The following is a 23,116-nucleotide window of genomic DNA, read 5'->3' as shown; positions in this document are numbered from 1 at the left end:
GAAAGCACAAGAGACACAGAATTCCTAAATTTTGTAACTTATTTGCATGTTCAGTGAAGAAATTCTTTTTTGCAGAGGGATCGCTAGAGATTTCTTCAAGTATATTTGTATCTTAAAATTCCATAATTACGTAGTTAGCTTTATATGATAGTCTTAACTCTCAAAAGACACCTCTGGCTTTATTTTAGGTTGTCTTGTGTATTCCCAAAACACTCAGTCCATCTCATACTAGGGAGGGTATCCATGGACAAAACCCATACCTAGTTGAAGCTACCATTTCACAAGCTTAGGCTGAATGTCAATCAATAATAGTTCCAGCACTACCCAAATATCTGTCAAATTAATTAGATGACTTCTAGCATTTGACTATATGACAGAAATGTCCATCTTCTAAACTCTGTGCAAAGTTATTACAACATTATACTTTGCAAGAAATAATTCCTGTATTAAGCTATATGATTCTGAAACAGATCTGGATCGAGGTCAAAGAATGTTATACACTTTATTCTGCCAGGTTTTTATTTATTTATTCAAATATATAAAAAAATGAACCAGGCATTTCTTAAAATGTGCTTTTTACTTATATAGGCAAAGAACAAGAAAAAGATGCCCACCACACTCTACTACACAGTTTCATATTTTGGATGTGAAAATTTGTTTATATTCAAATACATGTTTAGGGCAGAAATATTTAAAAATAAAACAAATAATGTGTTCTAAAACAGGTTGAACTGACTAATGCCAGTCCTAATGTTCAAATCCACCTGTGAACAATCTAGAATTCTTGACTTTTAAAACTTTTAAAAACTTTTTAAAACTGTGTCAGTGCTGAGATACACGAATTTGGACTGAATGAACAGCTCTTTTATGAAAAATATCACCAGGGATGCTTAATAAATACTAATTTTGTAGTTTGATAATATGTATTTTCAAATGCCTCAGATGAAATTGCTAGTGTAATGTTAGAAAAATTTTGTAAATGTTGTTAAACTGAAGACACCTATAGCAGCTCATCAATCAGAGTCAAAATCCATTTCTTTCCAGGATTTAGAGGCATTTCTTCTGTACTGTTCAAGTTCCTAAAACAGAAACATAAATACATATTAAACTAATGTTCTCATTATTAAAAATTGCAAGAAATTTAAATTTTTAATTGGGTAATGTATGTATAAAAACTTTTCAATGTAGAAAAAATGTACTACATTCATATTTAAAAAAATGATACTAAAAGTGCTATAAATTTTGCCACATTTGCTCTCACGTAGGGAGTTGCAAACCCAACGTTACCAAACAACAGTTTTCCTCTGCTGAGTTTTATGTAGTGGAATTCTTTCTGTCAGGAATTCTTTCTGAAGATTGTTTTTTAAGCAAAAAAAAATTAATTAAGGAAGCTTTTCATTCATTTAAGAATAAGGCTTCCAACGTTATTTGCAGGAAGATGATGCTCTAATAAGGTACTGCTAGATCTAAGCAGGTAGTGCTTGCAAGACAAGAAAAGTCACCACATTTTACTTAGATCGGCAAAGAGGTGGACATAAACCAGTGATTAGAATAAATGTAGTGCAGACCCTCAAAAGTGGACATGTATTTTATGATCATTATTTTGATTGTAATAGAATAGACTATATTTATATATAGAATTCTATATTTAATAGAGTATTTTAATATGATGGAGGAAGGGAGGTCTGGTTGTAGGTATGCAGGTACCAGAACTGACAAAAATAACAAAATTCCCACCTGGTGAATTTAATATTAGTATTAACTCTTAATCCAGAGCACAGAGGGAGGAAGAAGAAAATAAAGGCAACAAAGAGCAATCAATCATCTTAAGATTGTATGAAAATAATAAATGGAATTTTCTCTCAGGAAATAACTTTAGCAGCTTTGTCAGTGCAAAGTTTTCAGAAAACACCACAGATGTATGAGCAGTAAGAAGATTTTTAGTTAGTGCACAGTCTTCCTGATGCTTGCAGGAGTCTAATTTGACAGGTTTTTAACTCAATAGTTACTTTAGAACATACTGTGTCTAGTCTAAATCTAGTAAGTCACATTATTAGATACAACTCCAGTAGTACCGAGCTGTTCTCTCCCTAAGCTGGTCTTTACTCAGTATTTTTACTCCCTTACTAATAATATAAAGCAATTTTGATCTTGGAACATACAGATCTGTTGGAAACTTGCCAGCAGTTAGGAATAGAAAGAATACTGTGATATTTTAAGGAGCACGTGTAACCTGCTTTATGCTAAGTAAGTAATTTCAATTGTAACAACTTTCTCAAAGGCTTCAGGAAGGGGTAAAATTAGACAGTGAAGTTTTACATATAACGACAATGCTGTCTGGGGGTCATGTCTACAGGTGTTGGCTAAATAATTAGCCTTACAGACTTATCATCTGACTAAACTACTTCAAGAGAGAGGCAGATAATTTAGCAGAATTTATTTTGCTGTAATTTTAGCTAGCCTAGAAAGCAATTCAGTGTAAAGTTAATTCAAAGCAATACAAAAATGCAAATTGTCAAACCACAGCATATATTAAGATTGTACAGCTATTCCATTACAGAGAGAATTACAGAACAAAATTATAAAAATTTGGTTTGGATGTTTATCTAGATAAGGCCAACATTTAAACGATGAGAAATGAAAGAAAAAGAAAATTGGATTGAATAGGAGGATATTTACCAGAAAAAATAATCTTTAACAAATCTCAGTGATTCAGGAGGAAAAACGCTGCCAGGAAAGCACAGTTTCTTAGTTTATGTGCAAAACAGAAAGTAAAATACATCCCCATAAGTCAGAAATGTAATGGAAAAATCTTTCAAATACCGTTTAAAGATCACTCGAGAGACCCTCTTGGAAAAGGGCACCTTCCTGCTCAGAAAGTTCTATACTACAAACATAAGCAGAATTGTGGAATATACTGCAATGATGCAATCAGCTAAGAGATCTTCTCTCCAAAGTGAAAGAAGGTCCTTTAAAATAATATATGTTAAAGTGCTCCAAAATCTTCATGCTAGCATTATGATATGTTTGATTTGTGGGCAGTAAGTATAGGGGGCAGAGATCAGATTTACGAAGAAATAACAATTGCAATTTAAATGTGCTTTCAGAGTGTTCTGAGTGTTCAAACATTATTAGTGCTAGCAAATTATCACAGATGTCTCAACACTGGCATAAAGTGGATTTAAATTTTTTTTTAAACCTTAATGCTTCTGTACTTCTGTGTGTCTGTAAATTCTTCATCTGTCAAATGGGGAAGATCACACCTAATCTCATAAAGGGATTGGGAAGAAAGACTTAAATGATGTTTGTGAGGCACTCAGATAAGATAACATTACCACACATTCTCAGAGAAAAAAAAATTAATACTTTTGTGTTCATTGAAGTGTCTGAATGGCAGGTTGAGAAATAAGGTACATAAAGAATAAGGATGATGAAAAGAAATACTGAACAATTGAGTTGAGACATCAGCAAAATAGTATATGATCATGTAATTAAAGACAATATCGTAATGTCTACAAACAAGGAAAAATTAAGATTGTAGGAAAAGCCTTAATTGTTGCATTTCCTCAGTTCTGAGTGACTGATACGGCTTTAACTTTACTTTTCATGCAGCTTCTTACTAGAACTGCCCTCAATCTGGAGCATGGTGAAAACAACCAAGTACTGAAATACTGATTAAAAATCTTCAGCACCTGGTGCTTTTTAGATTGGTTTAAAAATGAAATCTTTTTTACCCCTTTGGACATGTTTTCATGTGAAAACAAGAAATCTTGTTCTTGGTAGTTGAGTAAACATCCTAAATTACTTTTTCTTCACACATTAAGAAGAGAAAAAGAAAGGTGGTTAAACTAGGTTAACACCCATGTTAAACTAGGTTAACACCCAGGTTAAACTAGGTGTCTGTCATGCTTTTCTGTCCAGTAACACTGATCTGACCAAGGAGGTTCATGGCACAGTATGCAATCTTCTGTTTCATTGAATAAGACTGAAATTGTCTCCTTAAGTTCAGCACTATGTCCATGTCATCAAAGTATGCCAAAAAAACCTGGTTCTCATTCTATTGGCCGGTCCAGTCCCCGTCTCAGACAGACTGCTGCAGATCTGACACAGAGGTGACATTTAGCTGAGTGACATGGTTAATTAGGTCCCTCCACTTTTAGGGGAAATAAGTCTATTCTTCCTTGTGAGATGGGGTAGAACCTTCTTGAATTCATGCCTTGTTAAAGTCTTAAGAGTTACCACCCTGTCCTTTAAGATCTGCTGCCATTACTTCTTGTTAGCTCACACCAAATGGCACCAGGTATCTACTTTTTTGGAGTATACTTCAATGGCATGAGGCTTCAGCTAAAACTGGCACCAATCCCTAAGTAATAGCTCTGTGTAACAAGGATCAGTCAGTGTGAACTTTGGCACTGGATGACCTAATTACCTGTGCAGGCTCTGCAGTTTTTTGAGCTCAAGGTTGGCTTTATCAGTTGCATCAATGAATGAAGCTGCAGTCAAATGTCCAGATCAGAAAGGTCCAAGTACCTATTTTGGGTATTAGCAGTGAAGGTATAACAGGAAACAAAGAAAAACCTCCTAAAAGACATCTTAGAAAACTTATATCTGTGACACAGAGCATTTCCAAAGGAAACAGAGCAGACATCCCCATGTGCCATTTCACTGCCACAAACATTTAGAAGGAACTAAGGAACAAGACTTTCATGCCCGCACAGGTGCTTACAGATATAGGTGGTGTAAGTGTAGCTCTGATCAACAATATTATTTTTAAAGATCTCACTCTTGTTCAAGTTATGTGTGTACCAAAAATGAAATTAATGTGACCTGAAGGCATCAAAAGCCAAAAAGCTACGACGGAATGGAGAGAAACGGATGACAAGTTTCCCATGTTGTTTATGGATGAAGAGTTAACCAAAAGCTAGACATTAATGGCCTAGTAACTATGCAAAATGAATGTTTTTCTTGAATCTTGAAAGCCCTGTGCAAAGAGCAAAAAAGTCCAGTAAATCCTTGAGAGAATCTGCAAGTTAAGAATTACATTAGAAATGTAAATTCCAAAAGGGTCCCTGGTGCTGTATTCTCTCTCTCAGAGTTTAACTGCAGAGAATAAAAAGGCAGTAAACAATTGCAACAGCATGATTTGATGTAAACCTGTGCTATGTATGTCTGTGGGGCAAGACCTAGGAAGAGAATTCTGAAAAGGCATAGCTGAGAAAGAGAGATGTGCTCCATCTTGAAGAAAGGCCTCAGAGAGCTTTCCAGAGCAAAAACGTTTAGAAAGAGAGTGGCATGTATCATAGTCAAATCTGGAAATATTAAGGAGGCAAAATAATCTGGTCTAAAAGAAAACACTGTTGAGGCTGAATTCTGATAAGCTGAACTCTAAACTTCTACAGCCAAAAAGCATCTCAGATAAGTACTTGCTGACAACGAGTACCTGGGTACTTTTCTCGGTTCTGTACTTTTCTTTAAAAAAACTTCTTTCTAACTTTATCCTCAAGAATTCAACCTTTTACTCTGCTGGAATTCAGGTAAACCCTTCAACCATGGTTACAGATTTGGAAATTACTTCTTTTAGAGATAACTGTGGCAATACAAAGCTTAATCTGTTACAGTATTATTGAGCAATCCTGACAAGTCAGTCAGGTATTCTGGTTCTACTATCAGACGCAGTGACGGAGGCTGTATTTTGTTTTCGTTGCTGGTTTTGTGTTTATTTTTCTTTTGAAGCTTATCTTTGAGATAAACAAGCAAACTGGTTATCACTTGGAGTCCAAAGTAACATATTAATTAACCGAAAGTAACCGAGAAAAATGATAACATGAAAACATCCGCTGTTATCACATGAAACTTTAATTTTGCATTATGTCCCATGATTTCATTAGCAACATGTTGCATATTAAACATATTAATATACTGTTCCTCCTACAACAGATACCATGAGACTCTATAAAGAATGTCAGACTTATGAAGCATTTAAAATGCTGCTTTAAAACCAGGATTTTTGTGCCACTTTTCATTGAACTGGGAAATACAAAGACACTTCAAAAACCACTGCAGTTAGAGAGTTCTTTTCTTTTAGATGTACATTTCTATCTTGGCACATTTCAAATTCTTGGGAGTATAAAACATTTAATAATGTGCAAATAATCTTGTAAAAATTGAACTCCGTGATAGAGAAACTTAGGAAATAGCTGCAGATAACAAAAGTAATTTTCTCTTTAATGCTCAAATTACTTGTCTTAGTCCAACTAAAAGAAGCTACACTGGTTTGCAATGCCCTTGAACAGATTAAGATTCTAAAAGCCAGTCTCTTTTGTTTAAAACTAGAAAATTAATAATTTCCTCTATGATTTAATCAACGCATACCAGTATCCTCTTTTGCAAGACATTATTATCTAAAAATAACAAACCTAGTACACCATATAGCTATTTTCAGATATGTAGATATACTGAGTATGAGATTGTATTATAAATTCCAAAGGAAGAGGGCTTTAGAGATTTTAGTGATTTTTAAGACTGCACTTGATGTAATGGAAATTCAGAACTGATGCCTACATTAGCAGGATATTACAGGTAATGTGCAAGTTCAAAGGCTGCAGAAAACTCTTGAAACTGCTTTATTCTTTGGATAAATCTTGGATTCATTTTAACAGACCCGTTCCTGGGATATGGATGAAGACTATTACACACAGTATTGCTCCTCAGATGTTGTTATATACTGATGGCTATAAGGCAGTGCTTTAACCTTCATCTAGTTTGCCACAGAATTTTTCTATAAAAGTAATTCACCACTAATCTAGAGAAATGCAGAAATACCTCAACATTAATAAGAAAAAAATAAAAGACCCTTTCCCCGCTAAAGGTCTCCCCTGGAATTCAGAGGTTAAACCATGTGGTTAACAGAAAAAAAAAAAGTAAACAGTCCCCACCCCAGACCTTGATATTGCTTCCTAGACTTTCTGTTAGTGAACACCCAAATGAGAGTACAGGGTGCAGAAACGAAGAAAGGACTGCCAAGAAAGCTTTGAAGTTTTGCTTCAGTATTATTTTAGTGAAGTAATTCCAGAAAACAGAGGGAAAATTTGAATGATTAATTTCTAAAGAAAATTAAAGCCAAAAGCTTTGAGATCTGACAATGCTCTACCAGCTTAATATCTACCATTGGAAAAAAACCCAAACACACAACCTAAGCTGAAATCTAAAGCTTAAGTTATTTAAAGGCAAAAAGGGGAATACAAATATATTCTACAATTAGTTCAGCAATGCTGGTGGTTCTGGAATACCTGACTGTGAACAGCAATTGGAGAATTACCACACACCTGGTCTTTCTCAGCTCTCATGATATCAATTTCACACTCAGCGTACTGTCTATCCTGTGCAGGGTTCTTGGCATCTTGTAAATCACAGGAACTCTAAAAGAAGAAAAGACAACAACCCAAATCATAGAATCTATCTTCTGTTCTTTTAATAAGAAAATGCCACACTGTAGATCCAATGGAGGTATTTGCTTTTAATATGAAAATATTAAAAGCTTGCATTTATGGAAGAATTTTGTGCTACAGGACACAGATTAGTTAAAAGAGCTCTTCTATTAGTAAAATGATGAAGAAGTAATACTGCAGCTAGATCTTAAAGAAGAGAATATAATATACTTATTTGGTAGTTGTTTATTATTCTCAAACCTCAAAATGAAAATACCTTTTCTGGCCCGTGACATTTGGGCATAGTTGAGGTTGCTCTTGCTAAAGTATTTAATATTCATGACTGGAACTTTGTTCTGGTTATCAGAAGCCTTACTTCAATAGCTGAGAAATTGATTACTATCTTTTTACCAAATATCTGAATTTTCGTTTACTAACCTTGAGGGAACTATAACTTTAATTCCAAAGAAGCAAATAAACTAATAGAAAGAAACACTATCAAATAAAGAGGTGGGTTTTTTTAAATGTTGTCCTGCACATTTCTCCTTATTTATAACAAATGGAAAATGGCAAGAAGGCAATCACACCAATCATGGAATCAAATAAAGCAGAATTATACTTCTTAGATGAGGCAATGGGAAAAGTAATTTACAATGCATAAAAACAGCTTTAGAGTTTCAAGCATACTTTGGAACCAAAACAGAAGACTGGGAATCTATTTGGCAAATGTTTAAATCTTTAATTAGACTGATACACCAATGAACACTGATAGAGTTTGCAAGGTGAGAAGTGTATTCATTTCTCCAGCTGTTTCAGAGGGAGTTCAGACATTATTAGGGGGAAGAGATATTTGTTTACTGTGTTTTTAAATGCTATGAGGAAAAACAATGTTAAAAAATAACAGTTCTGTATAGTTTCTGAAAAGTAAAGTTTAGTCTGTATCTTATCAGGGCATCTTATATGGAGAATGGCATCTTCCTAACTACTAAATGTAGACAGATGACTGAAGATGTAGAAGCTCATAATCAAAGCATCACTGCATACAAATCTGTATGTTTTAAAAATGGATTAAAGGGAACTGCTCAGTGAGACTGAAATTCCAGTCAGTGGACTTGAAAGACAAAAAAATCAGTAGGGATATTACTACTATTCTGTAAAAAAAGCAGCTGTGCATCTGGCATGTAAGAAATACCTACCTTGGGAGGAAACGTTTTCTCAAATACTTTTTTCCACAGTTCCAAAGGTGTTTTTGCACGCATCTTTCCAATATCACTATCAGAGGCAGGTGGTGGTCCTAAGGATTCACAACAGCATCAAATATAAAATAATTTTGCATAATGATCCATCTAATTTAGTATTTTGTCTTCTACAGTGACAAGATACAACCAACTTGAAAAAAAACATTGATCTTCTACCATGAAAAGGGCTGAGGCATCATATATTGTATTTTCTTTTAGATTGAACTTTATTGGTACTTTAGTATTTTACACAGTCCTGAGATTTTATTAAACTACCTAAAAAACCCGTACAAATAATTACAATAATATACTGAATCATGATTTTAAAATTTATAAGCCCTTTCCTTCAATAACTGATACTGATGTGCTATAATTATTTTATCTAGTTAAAATGTTCTTCTCATTTTCAAAACAATTAAGCAACAAACACAATGAACAGGGAATGTCCTAACCTATTTGGCTCAGCGAATCGAGGCCTGCTGGTATAAACAGAGGTTTGCTGGGATCCACTGATACAGATTTGCTAAACAGAAAAAAAGAAAAGTGTATCAAGTGAGCATTTAGCAATCAATGCAAGATTACATAATTCTAGCCAAGACTAGACTCTTACTGGGCTCTGCATACAAATACATGTAAATAAAAAGGTTCTCAATTCTAGTGGTAACCAAATCATTGCTTTGGGGATCGCAAACAAAGGAGCAATCACTGTCCTGTGCAGGCATAGGCAGTCGAGTTACAGGACTCCAAGTCCATGAACAAGAACCTTTCAGAAATCATATTTAAGAAAAAAAAAGTTTCAATGATTAAAATATTTTTATTAAGTCATTTTAGACTCTGGGCAAGACATTTAAGAGTTGAACAATAATCTTACCTTTTATCATAGCCAAATGCCAAGTGATTAATAAGAGCACGGGCTTTCAGCAGGAGAGCCTCAGATTTACTGGTAAACTAAATGAATCAGAAAACAAAATACACATTATGACCTTCCATCATAGAAATATTAAATTATGCCATCTACAGAGAGGATAGAGCCTTGCTGAGTCCTGACCTCAATAAATCTGGTATATGTTCACTGAATTTACTAGAATAAGCATCTCACTCTCCCTTTCCAAAATATGAGTGTATTTCTTATTGAATATATTGATCAAGAAAGATTAAATGAACAACAGTATAATGATTATGGAAAATTAATTTTCTCCCACTCATTTCAGTGAGAATCACGATTTAGCAGCCAAAGAGTTTTAGGATTCTAATTTTTAATTTTTAATTACAAAAATGGTTAAATACTTCAAAAAAAAATCAAGACAGTTATATTCTCAGTTAACAATAGATGAATTCATGTCAATTCACATCAAAGTAAAAAAGGCTATATGGGTATACATGGATGCAAAAGGACATGCTGTGATTATAAGAATTTAAAGCAAACATAAGTTGTTTTGCTAATCACTAAGCTACTATTAAGTATTACTTATTTCCTAAACGACAGTCAATAGAATTAGACCCATCTTCTGATGCAGAGTGGGCCCAGGAGGCAGTGTTTTTGGATGGTGAATCTCAGCATGCATGTTTCTGCCTTAACAATCACTTTTGCCCGTTCTCCTTTCTTGGACCAAAAATAAATTTGCCAAATACACAGTAGACAGGAACTAAGTTGGCTAACAGACAACTATTTTTAGTTTTTGTGGGTACTGTAGCTTGTTTGTTCACAAAGTACGTCCATCCATCCCCTGCCAGTGCCTGTACCTCATTAACAGGTAGCCTTACGAAGAAAGCTACTGTAAAACAAATTAAATCCCATTTTCGCTGGGAGTTTTACATTTGTATTTTTTAAAAATATTGTATTATAACAGAAACACTGTTCATCTTCTCTATGCTTAAATAGAAAGTGAAGGTACACACCACTAATGATGCTCCATAATAATGTGAAACAAATCGAAGTGTCTTGCTTATTATTTTCCTCAATTCAGAGTCAAACTCCTGGAAAAGTTAATATTGGAACATATATGTAAGAAACAAATCCCAAAATATTACATTTAGAACTTTTCTTTTTTTTTTTTCTGTATAAACTGCAAAGCATTTAGTCTACAATATATGAGGCTTTCAGCTGTCAGCATAATTATATCTTAAGACAGAATCAGTAACAGCCTACTCTGAAAAGAAATGTCACAATTTCCCTTTGTTTCTTTTTTACAGAGGGAGCCTAATTCAGGCAATATGTTAGTCCAGAAAAAGTTTCTTAATTGGGAATGTGTGTTCAATTTTCAATTACTTGGATTTTGTTTTAAATTTTTAGAAGTAGAAATGCTGCCTACTGTAAGAATAAGGATTTTTTTCTTTTTGTGAAAATATTTAAGTAAATCTTTGGGTATATGCTCTTTAAAGTATAATACCTGCCAGACTTGAAAGGTGCATAAATATATCTTTTCATCAATGTTGCTTTAATATAAGATCATACAGGTGGCCTTCTCTGGATAAAGTGGGTGAAAACATGGTCCAAATGAAGCCTGCACGAGTCTGTCCACAGATCCCAAAGGAACAAGGTTGTTAAGTTGTGCTTATTACATGAGAGTCACTGACTTTTAAAGAGGTTGTGGCTCAGCATAAAGCTTCAGTATGAGAGAAGGCAAGTCCCTTATTAATAAAGACTTAAGTAACTCCAAGAGTCAGCCAGGTATCAGTGCACTATGCAGTCATCCAGAGAAGCACAGGCTGCCAGCACGATACCTGAAAACCCAACATACTGTCCTAGCTTCTCATAATCAAGTGCTGTGAGGATGCATTTGTTTGGATTTTTTTACATCCTGCAAGAGAATCCAGCAGTACTATGACTTTTTTTCCCTCTCCCCCATAAAAGATGAAAGTACTTACTCCCTTGTCTCTAAAAACTTAAAAAGTACTTTAAAAGAAGTTCCAGACCAAAATGATAGTTTACTGTTTGTGCTGCCACAATGACCAAAAGATCTGATCAGCTGACTTGAGGGACACCCCTCTTTCATTGCCACATACTTAGAGGTGCTGTGAGAAGGGACACCTAGAGCTGGATTTTTCTCTTTATAAAAGCAAGTCACCAACATGCTGGTTTTTTGCTTCCCTCTTTGGTCTGCAGCCACTTGTGTCTCAACATTTTCCAAGCACATCTCAAAAATTATCAGTTTGGGGGTGTTTTGTGAAGGAATGACAGTATGCCTTCCTTAATGCTCTTGGATGGAAATATTTTTATATTGTGGTAGAATGCTGACTGGTCATAGTTTTATTCAAAAGATTACTATTATCTTAGTGAAATTTTAGGGTATAGAATGTTTACCAGGAATATTTTAATTACTTAAAATCTATTTAAGTATTACTTACATGAAAAATATCATATTTGCTTCCAATTATCACCAAGGGTATTGGAAAAGGGTCAACTAACTCATAATCCTATTAAAAAGATATAGGACAGTTAAGCAGTGTAAACAAACTGAAGAAGACTACAGCTGTTAAAACAACTGAAATGGGTTAAAATTAATTCACAGAAGACAAGGTTTTCAAAACGTTAAATTTGATGAATAAACTTTGATGCAATATCCATATGATGTTCTACAGTTTTCTCATTTTCTTCATAAATGGTCAGGAAATAATCCTTGTGAGCAGTCAGAACTCTTACTGGCATAAAAGGGCTCTTACACTATATACTGCACCTCCAACATTAGATGAGAAGGGAAGAGAGGAAGAACCTCATGTATTCCAGCCAGACTGGATTACTAGAAATGGCTTTTTGACACGTTCCTCGCATAATATCTAAAGGAATACAGACCAAATCTCAAGAAAAATAAGTGAATGATTTGCTTGTGTCACACATTTTTCCTTCCTACGTCATGTTTGCCTAAACTCTTAAAAAATATTTAATGTTTTCCTGTAGTCCATATGAGATAATCCCCTCATGTGTTCATGAAATTATTTATTCAAGCTGCTTTGATTGCAGCAGAATGGAAAAGAGGTGTGTTGTAGCAGAGGTTGGCCTAACTGTTATCTTCTAAAACCAGTTATTTTGCATACAGGTTAAATGACAATCAGGATGTTGAAAAGAAGCTGAACATACTGAAAATCCTCTTCTTGGAGAGGAAAAATAATGGCTTCACTCATACATTGTGAAGGCAAGAGCTTTGAGCAAAATTTTTGTAACTTAAAACTGAGTATATAGAAGATAGAACTGAAAAGAATAGTTTTAGTTTCTTAACTGAGAGGAGAAATTAGGATAATGTCAGAAACGTTAAAACAAGCATCTTTTGACTGTGGAATTAATCTTTGACTATGGAGTACTTTGGGTACATTCAGCCTGTTTAAACAAAGTCTGCAACTGATACGCTTTATCATCGTAGCCAATTCTTTAGCCAAGCCAATGGAATATATCTAATCCTTAAAAATATAATCTAAGAATTTCATCGGTTCCCATTTATCATAAAAATATGTTTAGCTATAAAAAGGCAAATAAAAATCCGCATAAACTGCCATTTAACGTGACTATAAAACTCAGTATTTTCTCCCAGAAAACTGACACAAATTTTCCTCGAACAATGATGAAAGTAAAAAGAGAACCAAGGAGTAACAAAAAATTTTATTTGCATTGAAAGATAAATAGAAATTCTAGTTTAGAAGGTATAATTGTCTTCTCTGCCGGGCAAGAATAACAATTCTCTTCTTAACAATCAATGGCATTATTATTTTTACTTTATTTCAATAAGCTTGCAGTTTTCTGAGATGTAAACCCCTTTGTGTAAACTGGACACTGTGGTCATTATTTATTGCCAAATGCGGTTGTAGGCATTTTGGTTTTGTATATTACCCTCTCTAAAAGTAAAAAACAAAATCATAATTCAGATCTCAAACCCTATCCTCTAAATATACTGAGTGTTGCATATGTCGCTTTCTCGTAAATTTTGAGTTACTTTTAAATTTCTGGGCTTTATATGCTTTTGCTGTATTAAAGCATTTTATAGAAGGTACAGTAAGTAGATTTACATGCCAAGTCTTTGAATTGTTGAATACTTATTTATGCATTATATACACACAACATTTGCAGAGGTTTAATGCACAATGACTTTTCATTTCTATTGCGCATAATCTAGTTTAGCTTTTCCAGAGATTTAGTTAGCAATTATGTTTAAAGGACTGATGTTAACATTTCTGAAACTTTATAATTTAATTAGTTGTCAGATTATCAAAAGGCATTGAGTTTGTGATAGACATTTAAATAAATGCAAAGTATATAGTCATGTTGATGGCTGTTATAACTATATTCTTTGCTTAAATTTGTACCTTCAGCTAGTCTCTTGCTAGATGACTTTTGTACATTCTAGTTTTCATCTTCATTTTAAAAAGATGAGGGGAAAAAAAAGCAAACTGCTACTCTAAAACTATTTCTTTTGATTGGTGTAACATGCCATAACAATCACATTAGATATCTAACAAAAAGATATAAGAAACCTTCTTTCCTTGTTTCTGCTCTTATTGAATTTTTATTAAATTGCTATAATTTTCCAGTGAACAGGTTCATCTACATCAAATGGATTTTCAGTCATGCATAAAAATCTAAAAGAGTTGTTTATGATTTTCAAAAGCATTATCTTTAACTGTATAAAGGCCTGTGACATCTGGAGAAAATATTAGAAGTAACTTACTGGGTGATCCCTCTGCAGATTGTTCCGCATCCTCTGTTTAAGTTCAGCAGCTACTTTAGGATTTGTCTTTTCTAGTTTGGCTAAAATTTTGTTCACGTGGTTCCTGGTGACCTGCAGGAGGTTCTCCATAGTAGCCCAGAGTTCATTAGGCTTGGACAGATCCAATACAAGCACTACAGAAAAGGACCTATTAAAAAGGCATTATTTGGTCACATATTTAGTGCATCAGGCAATCAACATTTTCATATAAAACTGTACTGTACTACAAATGTGAACAAACAAATGCTGAGAGAGAATTAAATGTGACAGCAAAGGAAGATGGCTTCAAAGGGCACTCAGCACTCTGAAGAAACCTTTCCCTTGTCTCTTTTTCAGAACTATTATTTTGGCAAGTTTCCATCAGAGATCATGGGGATATTGCATGTATCAAACATTCTTTTAAAGCAGTAAAATATGCAAGTATCTTCACCCCATTTAGCTCCTTCTTCCTGTATGACCAGGCATTTATGCTGTCATGTATCCCTGCCATCTCATAACTCTACAATCCCAGATGAAGCATTGTTAGCAAATAGTTAGGATCTTTCCTAACTATTAATATATTGAAAAGTTCTCTACTGTCATTATTCTTTTGTAATATGAAATGGAAATGAGAAATGTCTTACATCTAATCTCCTTTCCTTCCAAAATGCTGCCTCCCCAAAACACTAACTGCATTAAAGTGCAACTGTAAAGAACACCACAAATGCAGTCACTTGAATGGATACAATCATTCCATCACATTCCAGCCTGGCTTGAAAAAGGGGATTCCAGACCACAGTGGTATTAGAAAGGCTATAAAGCAAAGTGAATGTCCAATTTCACTTTAAAATGTTGTGGGTGGAAAAAAATCTGGTGAAAAATCTCTTGATGAAACTAGATACAGTTCATGGAACTTTTAAATAAGCAAATTGCTTGACTGCAGAGAGATGAGAAAGCCAGTGAAAAGCACTTAAGTTGAAATGGTAGGATTTTTTTCCTAGCATGTTAAAATAGTGCCTTATGAAGAGAGGTTCATTGTTCTTACAGAATGTTGCTATCCCACCAAAGAATCTTAAGATTATTCACATCAGCAAAAAGGGAAGAAAAGACTGATGGAGGTGAAGATCAGTTAATTTAATTTACAAGGGCTGAAAGATGATAGTTAATTTTTTCTCTCCCAAGTTCTTCTAGAAACAAAGAGCCTCACATGTCATGTTTTATTTTTATTCTGTCTTAGTTTCTCAGCAAATAATGGCATTATTTCAATAGCCAAAACAGTAGCAAATCTACTTGATAAAAATGGTATCTCTCCTTTTCTTTTCCCCACAGAAGCTAAAGCTCACTACAAATGAAGTAAAGCAATGCACCATAATACAAAACTTATCGTCTGATCCTTTTCTCCCCTTCCACTTTAAACTCCATCTTCCCTAACCAAAACCCCCATAAAACGCACCCCCTAAACACCCTCTCATTTCTTCATGCAACTTTTCATGCATTTCTTCTTCCTATGCTATTCCATTATTTTAATGGATTTTTCTCACTCCATTCTCTTAATTTGATCTAAATTCCTGTTTCCTTTAGTTTTGAAGAAAGTTCAATAGCTCTAGTCCCACTTGGAAACATCATCTCTCTGTTACTTGATCTTCTCATTAGATGGTCCTTTCCAAAACATCCAAAGATTCTTTTGGTCACAATTTTTTGCCTTGTTTTTCACCTTAAAATACCCTCTCTCACAGAAAGAGCATCTATGTTTGCATACAGAAGTAGGAAGCAAGATTTTATTTTTCACATGCCCCCAAGTTGCTTTTTTCTGCTCCTTCACTGAGCATAAAGATATTATGTCTTCTCTTTTTCTGTATGTCTTGTTGTATGTGCTTAGGGCCAACCTACTTCCTTCATGTTACCACTTTTTTTTGGTTGAGATTACTGTGAACTTGGTTTATTAGGAGAAAAGCATGAAAAGGAAAATCAAAGTATCAGCGGTACTACAATGATATTTAGAAAAAATCATAAATGTTCTATCTTACATTTTGAAAGAAATTTTCACAATAAAAGGTCTAGAGATTTATTTATGTTTGAAGGAAAGCTGAAATTAACTCTGGAATTGTAATATTTACACTCACCTTACGTTGTAGCTAGTGATTGGTACTCGAATGAGTTCCAGTAATGAGGTTCCACCACCTAGTTCCCAAAAATGAGCTACATCTTTAGGCTGTAAAAGAGTCTCTTAATGTTAGAAACATGTGCCTCCATGCAATAGCAAGAAAAATTCTTTATCTGGTAAACAGGCTTTTCATGCAAGTGATTCAGAACAAGAACACATTTCACTAGTATTTTCTAAAACCAAAACCAAAATTCCCCATGTTCAAGTAATCCCATATAACACTTAGAAAAACTCCTGGCATGCCTATGACTGTCTTGATAAATGACTACTGTAAAGTATAAAAATAAAGAAGCAACATGATTACTGATAAACGTTAAAAATAAATAAATCAGGTTCTCTTTACTTTCTTTTTGTTTATTGCAGCTTAAGACTAATGCTTTTTGAGAAGTGTGCAACTGGAAAAGTAACGAATCTGTACCTTTGGATTCAATTTCTGGGAAAAGTTTTAAGTGATTTTTATCTTTCAGAGTCAGGTTTTCCACTCCCCACTTCAGCATCTGAAACAGCAATTCCCTGCAGCAAGTTATTGCTGCTGAGCAGTGTTGTGCTGTGGTGGGAATGGGTTCACTATTTCCATTAACATAATCTGCAGTGCAAAGTTTAGCAATGTCGAGACATAACCCAAACACTTAATTATTATTTAACATCCTCCAAGATGACTGTTTCTCTCACATCATTGGTTTTTATTCATTTTGTACGTTAAAGACAAAGTTAAAGGCATGCGTACTATGTTCCAGTGGGCAAGTAAAAGCACTCAAACACAACTCAAGTTTTTGTAGATAAATCTGATTGCTTTGTGTTATAATTTGGTCTCTGAACTGTGTTTTAGTGAGGGGGGAAAAACATATTACAGATTAAAACACAGAATTAAGCTAGTTAAATAAAATTATATTAAACCCCCTTTTTGCTTCACAGACAAGCTAAAATCTCTAAGATTCTTATATATAAAAATAAAACAAACATTATTTTTATGCATATGTATACAGATATGTATGTATATATGGTAAATTATACTTCCTGGATACTGACTGCGTTGTGTCTCCTTGCCCTTCTTCCAAAGGTATATTCCAAGGCTATTGTTGGCTTTGGAGTCTCTTCCCTATGCAACGAAAAAAACCCTTAATTTTGTCAAGATCCTCTAAATAAAGGAAGTTAATTCTACAGTTACTAAATTACATTTATCAGTTAGTTTGGAATTTGGTTTAGAGACAGCAGTACAGCGAGGACACTTCAAGACAGGTGGTCTCAGGTACCAAAGACAGGAGAAGCAGCAGCACCACTCTAAAGAGATGGACCATTTCAGCTCTCCAATACTGGAGGAGAAGGACTGAAAGGGTCAGATGACAGGCAGTAAAGAAGTAAAGAAGTAAATAAGCTCATTCATAAGTGACCAACCAGCTACAGAACACATCTGTATGCATACGGTATGAATTATCACACAATATAACTGCCATGTAAAATTCTAATCTACAGGTGAAAACTGCCTTTAAATATTTGACACATACCTCTCAAGACACCTCAGTATAATAGTGGTCTTTCCCTGGAAATTAAAAACAAAGAAGAACCCTACTGTACTATCAGTAAAGCATAAAAGTTGTATCACTAAATCAAGTTATTTAACATTCCAGTAATAGAGTACCAGAAAGTTGCAAATGCATGTAATTGTTTGTAGCCTTATAGTGGAAGCTTAACTCCAACTTTCAGTGAGAATCAAATTATATTACCATTTTTATAATCATAAACTTAGAGATGAAAAATACAGTAATAGGAACAGCATATTTAAAATTAGACATTAGTGATCAATTTGACCAACTCTTTTAAACTGCTTAACAGTTTTTAATTATTAATAACACATTTATATAATGTGTGGTTTCCACTGGAATTAATGATTACCAATGAGATGGAAACAAAAGGACTGCTTAAAATACAAATAAAGAACAGAAAAATACGTCTTTGCTTTGTTAAAATTCAGACACTGACTACCACGACACACTGTAGCACTTCTACAGTTAACTGTGTCACTTCCCATCTCAAAAATCAGTGAATTTCAGGTAAATATGAAAAGTCGTATTTTCTCTGAAAAAAAGTATTTTAAAATTGCTGATTAAGAGGTTGCACATACACTGGGCCTTCTTAAAAATTCATCGAAAAGGTGGATATCTCCTGATTAACTTTACAAATAAATGCTAACCAAAGAAAAATATGAAATTACCAGTGACAAACTTATGGGACACTTAATGGGACAATGAGTTAAAACAACTGCAGGTATATGGAATCATGAGTTTGTAATCAGTGATACAGCATGTTCAATTAGGTCTGACATAATACAGACCCAGTTCATTGTGGCATGTCAAGGCCTTGCTCTACAACAAATATGGTATCAACGCACTTAAACTGGATTGTTACCAGTTAAACCTTTACAAGGGAAAACAATTAAAGAGAGTAGCATTATTTCTGGCAGTTACTTTAAAAAAATAATGAAGCCAAACCTCAAAGAACCAGCACATCATTGATAACCCTATCCATAAACTTGAATTCACACTGTGCGGAATGTCCACTCTCTGCAGAATGAGACCATGACATATTTTGTCTTTAAAGTTAAGTGAACTTCAACATGTGAAAATACCAAATATTTTCCCTGACACAAAATCTGTTTGAAAGGTGGATAACTGTACAGTAATTAGCGTTACCCCATTTTTGTTTCCCATAAATAATATGGATTTTTCGCAAACTTCCCCCTGCTTGACATCGTCATCAGGGTTTGCCCTCTTCTTCACTTCAGCTATAGCAAGATCCCACAAAGTATCACTAGTTGGAAAAAAAATAAGAGGAGAATAATTAGAGAAAGAGTATGAACCATTATTCCTGAAAACATCTAAATGAAGGCTATTGTGGTGTATATTGTTATTGTGGTTATTTCACATCGCATGCCCTCTGCTTTTAACCAAACCAGACTAACGTTCCACAGGTAACCCCAGCTGCCCTATGTGGCACACACAGAGCAAACACCCGCTGTGCGGTGGGAGGCTTTGAGTACTTTTAATCACAGAATCAATTAGCTTGGAATAGACCTCCTGAGACTGAGTCCAGCCTATGTTCGAACACCACCCTGTCAACCAGACGATAGCACCAAGCGCCGCGTCCAGCCTTTCTTTAAACACCTCCAGAGACGGTCACACCGCCGCCTTCCCGGGCAGCCCATTCCGGTATCTGGCACGTTTAAAAGGTTTTCTGCCGACTCAGGCTTTCCGCAGGACCCTGCAGGAGGCTGGCAGCCTCTGGAGGCGGCACATCCCGCACGCCGGCCCCGGAGGAGCCGAGCACGGCTCGGTGCGCTCGGGAGGGCTCCGGACCCGCCCTCGGTGTCCCGGGAAGCTGCTGCTCGGGGCCACGAAGACTCCCCCGCTCTCAGAGTCACTCACCCGTGGGTCCCTTACAGCAGCAACCGGACAAGGGCCAGGCGTGCCCCTCCTGCCCCCGGCCGCGCTCGCTCTCGGGGCAGAGGCCGGAACGGCCCGTTTTAAGCCCGCCTCCCTCCCTCCTTCCCTCCCTCTCCATCCCAGTCTGTGCTCCCCAGCCGCCGGCTCCTTCCCCTCGCGGCAGTGGGATCGAGTCCCCGTCACTGAGCCCGGGCAGGGCTCCGCGGTACCTGGGCTTGGCCATGGCTCGGCGGGGCGCGGGCCCGGCTCGCCGTGTCCATGGGAACGGCGCCGGGAGCGCCGGGAGCTGTAGTTCCGCGGGCACTCCGGCCCGGCCCCGGCGCTGGGCTCGCCCCGGCTGCCTCAGTTTGTGGGGCTCCCCCGCCCTCCTGCCGCACCCAGGACAGCTCGACTGTAGCCCCTCTCGTGAAGGGGCAAAATACTCCAGCTGTGGAGGAAACCAGGGATGAGTAAACAAGTCATAAATGGCGCGAGTGTTATCTGAGCTCAGCCTTAAGCACTGGCTCCTGATAAACTATTCATGGTCCGTAAGTGAGATTTGTTGCCAGTGGAGGGAATGAAACGAGACATGAGTAGTTCCCCTATACAGGACTGCTGTACAAGAAAGTGAAATTATCTTAGAATAATTGTTGTGTAATTATTTTATTGCCCAGCGGAGGGCAGCGAGAGTGATTGGGAGACTGGAGAATCTCACTTCCGAAGAAAGGCTGGGGGAGCTGGGCCTGTTCAGCCTCCGGAAGAGACGATTGAGATGGGACCCCATCAATGTCTGTAAGTATCTGAAGTGGAGGTGCCAAAAGGATGGAGCCAGGCCCTTCTCGGTGGTGCTGAACAGTAGGACAAGAGGCAAGGGGCAGAAACAGATGCGTAGGAGTACAGGGAAGATCCACCAGAGTATGAGAAAGAACTTCTTTACTGTGCAGCTGACCAAGCACTGGAACAGATTGCCCATAGAGGTTGTGGAGTCTCCCTCACTGGAGATATTAAAGAACTGTCTGGATGCAATCGTGTGCCATGTGCCCCAGGATGACCCTGCTTGAGCAGGGAGGTTGGACCAGATGACCCACTGTGGTCCATTCCAACCCTAGCCATTCTGGGATTCTGTGATTTTGTAGCTACTGGGGCATACAGAGTAAGATGCTGTAACAAACAGGAGCTAGATTATTTCAAACAAGATCTATCAAAAATCAAGTTTAAAAATCATGTTAGGCTTGGATCAGTAAGTAGAATTTAAAGGGTGCAGTAAAACAGCAGGATGACCCTGAATATGAAAGGGGTATAGGATGTCCTACGTCAGGGAAGTGACCCCAAAATCCAGAACAACAATTACAGCTACCTTCTGTAGCTGAGTAGCTGCTTTGTGTCTTGAGAGAGTAGAGATAGAAAAATCTAAGTGAAAGAATTTGATCTGTTTGATCAAAACCAGGAAAAGTGGACTCATTCATACTGATTAACTCAGATTTAATTTTAACTGTTCCTTCTTCCCTACCCAAAGAAGGCTGATATAGCCTTCCACTGACCTAAGTAATGCCCGTTCTTTACATAAGATTTTTTTTTCTAAATTTAGCTTGCATAATCACTCAGTTTCAGTACCAGAAGCATTCATATGGCGACTTTAGTCTGGGTTTATTTACTTCCAGGTTTTTACATGCATCTTCTAAAGAATTTGCTTAACTCCTATGGAAACCATGGTCTCGCTAATTAAAATCCAGAAAGAAACCTCATTGGTTAGCATTGTACAGTGCAGGTCATGCTGATGCCTTTCTAAGTGCATTTCTTTCATCAATTTAAGTTCAATAGAACACTTCTGGTATCTTGGTATATCTATAAAGCCAATGCTGATCTATACTCAGCAGCTAGATGTAGTAAAATCCCTGCACAAAGCTGGTCTTGCTCTGCCAAATATAGCAAAGCTATGGTAGGAATCGCTCCTGGCACTATAACCTAGGCAGGTGTTACTGCAATAGCAAGAGTATAACATTGAAAAGCGAAGCATTTTTACAGTGATTTACTCAGTGATAGAGATGGCAAATCTGGAAGATGCTGCAGCACAGATTTGAGCTGGGAAGCTCTGTGTAAGGGTGTGCAATTATTAAGTGTATTTGAGCCCAAATTAAATTAGAGTTTTCAGTATTTTATGTTTCAACTTTCTCAGTTTCATTTCTTTTGCCCTAAGAAACTGTTAGAAAACCCAACAAAAAACACAAATTTTTTTCTTCCTAATTCATTATTACTGAGTTACTAATCACTTTAGTTAAAGTTAACTCAAGCTAATGGATTGCACTAAACTGTACAGACTATTAAAGCTCTACCTAAGGCTTTAAGTGCTGCATTCCTTTATGCAAGAATGACTTCTTTCCTTCAGGAAAAATTACAACCTATAAAAACTGTGGTAGTCTGACCAGGGACTCCAACAGCATATTTCCCTATAACCTTCTGTTATAGGGAAATATGAGCTTCTATTTAAAAAATAAATCCAACACAACAAAGAAGAATAATGTTGTGGATTGTATTAAAAACTCAAAAGTTTTATCATTTGCCTGCTGTACTACAGGGGTTAAGTGGGTCTTGCTTGTTTTAGAAATGAGCAGTTCTCTTACTAATACTGGTGCTCAAAAGCTAACAAAGCAAAGTGAAGTTCAAGTAACATATTAATTTACATTGCATTCTAAATATTGCTTTCTGACTCCTAGTTCAAAGCAAGCACAAAAGGTGTTCTTAAGTTCATGACAGAAGGTGAAGTCTCCTTGCATGTAGTGACATATTAATCTCATCCTGACAGTATTTTTACAACCTGGGTTCTGCAAGCCTTGAGAATGGGAAGTTCTTCAGCATCAGTCCCAGAAGTTCCTGCTCATTTGGCAGCTCCTACAGTATCATCACTGCTGAAGATCAGGAGGTGAGAAAGGTCTAGTTCCCACCTGGGCTTTAGTCATGGATTAGGTAGCACAGTATGAATTGTTCTGGTGGATGGCTCAAGGTTAAGACTGAGATGTGGATTACTCATGACACTTAGGCAGGAAGGCAGATTATCTGCCTGGGCTCTGAAATTTTCAGCTTTTCTGTCTTGTGTTGTGTGGTAGCTCTGGAGCTCAATTAACATGGAGCAAGTCCTCTGAGATATGCACAGCTCTGTTTGGAAATGTACTTGCGTGTGTAAGAGACTCCACTT

General features: G+C 36.3%; 1 protein-coding gene across 2 annotated transcripts; it reads right to left on the bottom strand.

Annotated features, from left to right (window-relative positions):
* Nucleotides 1-9: 9 nt before the first annotated feature.
* DYNC2LI1 (dynein cytoplasmic 2 light intermediate chain 1) lies at nucleotides 10-20,276 on the bottom strand. Of its 2 annotated transcripts, none has more exons than XM_050314495.1 (13): nucleotides 20,154-20,276; nucleotides 19,195-19,312; nucleotides 18,010-18,044; nucleotides 17,534-17,603; nucleotides 16,464-16,552; nucleotides 14,323-14,509; nucleotides 12,014-12,082; nucleotides 10,565-10,642; nucleotides 9,537-9,613; nucleotides 9,118-9,188; nucleotides 8,624-8,721; nucleotides 7,326-7,418; nucleotides 10-1,079 (listed from the first exon to the last, which is right to left on the bottom strand). In XM_050314495.1, exons 1-13 carry the CDS (start codon nucleotides 20,165-20,167, stop codon nucleotides 1,014-1,016), a joined length of 1,065 nt encoding a protein of 354 aa, XP_050170452.1. In that variant the 5' UTR covers nucleotides 20,168-20,276; the 3' UTR covers nucleotides 10-1,013. The 2 variants fall into 2 exon arrangements, with proteins under 2 accessions (XP_050170452.1, XP_050170453.1); XM_050314496.1 differs by lacking the exon at nucleotides 20,154-20,276 and adding an exon at nucleotides 19,927-20,069.
* Between the last annotated feature and the right edge of the window lie 2,840 nt (nucleotides 20,277-23,116).

The sequence above is a fragment of the Myiozetetes cayanensis genome, unplaced genomic scaffold (genome assembly GCF_022539395.1).
Source record: "Myiozetetes cayanensis isolate MyiCay16 unplaced genomic scaffold, myiCay2020 scf2-11, whole genome shotgun sequence".
NCBI classification, from domain to species: domain Eukaryota; kingdom Metazoa; phylum Chordata; class Aves; order Passeriformes; family Tyrannidae; genus Myiozetetes; species Myiozetetes cayanensis.
This window is presented reverse-complemented; position numbering and strand designations above follow the sequence as displayed.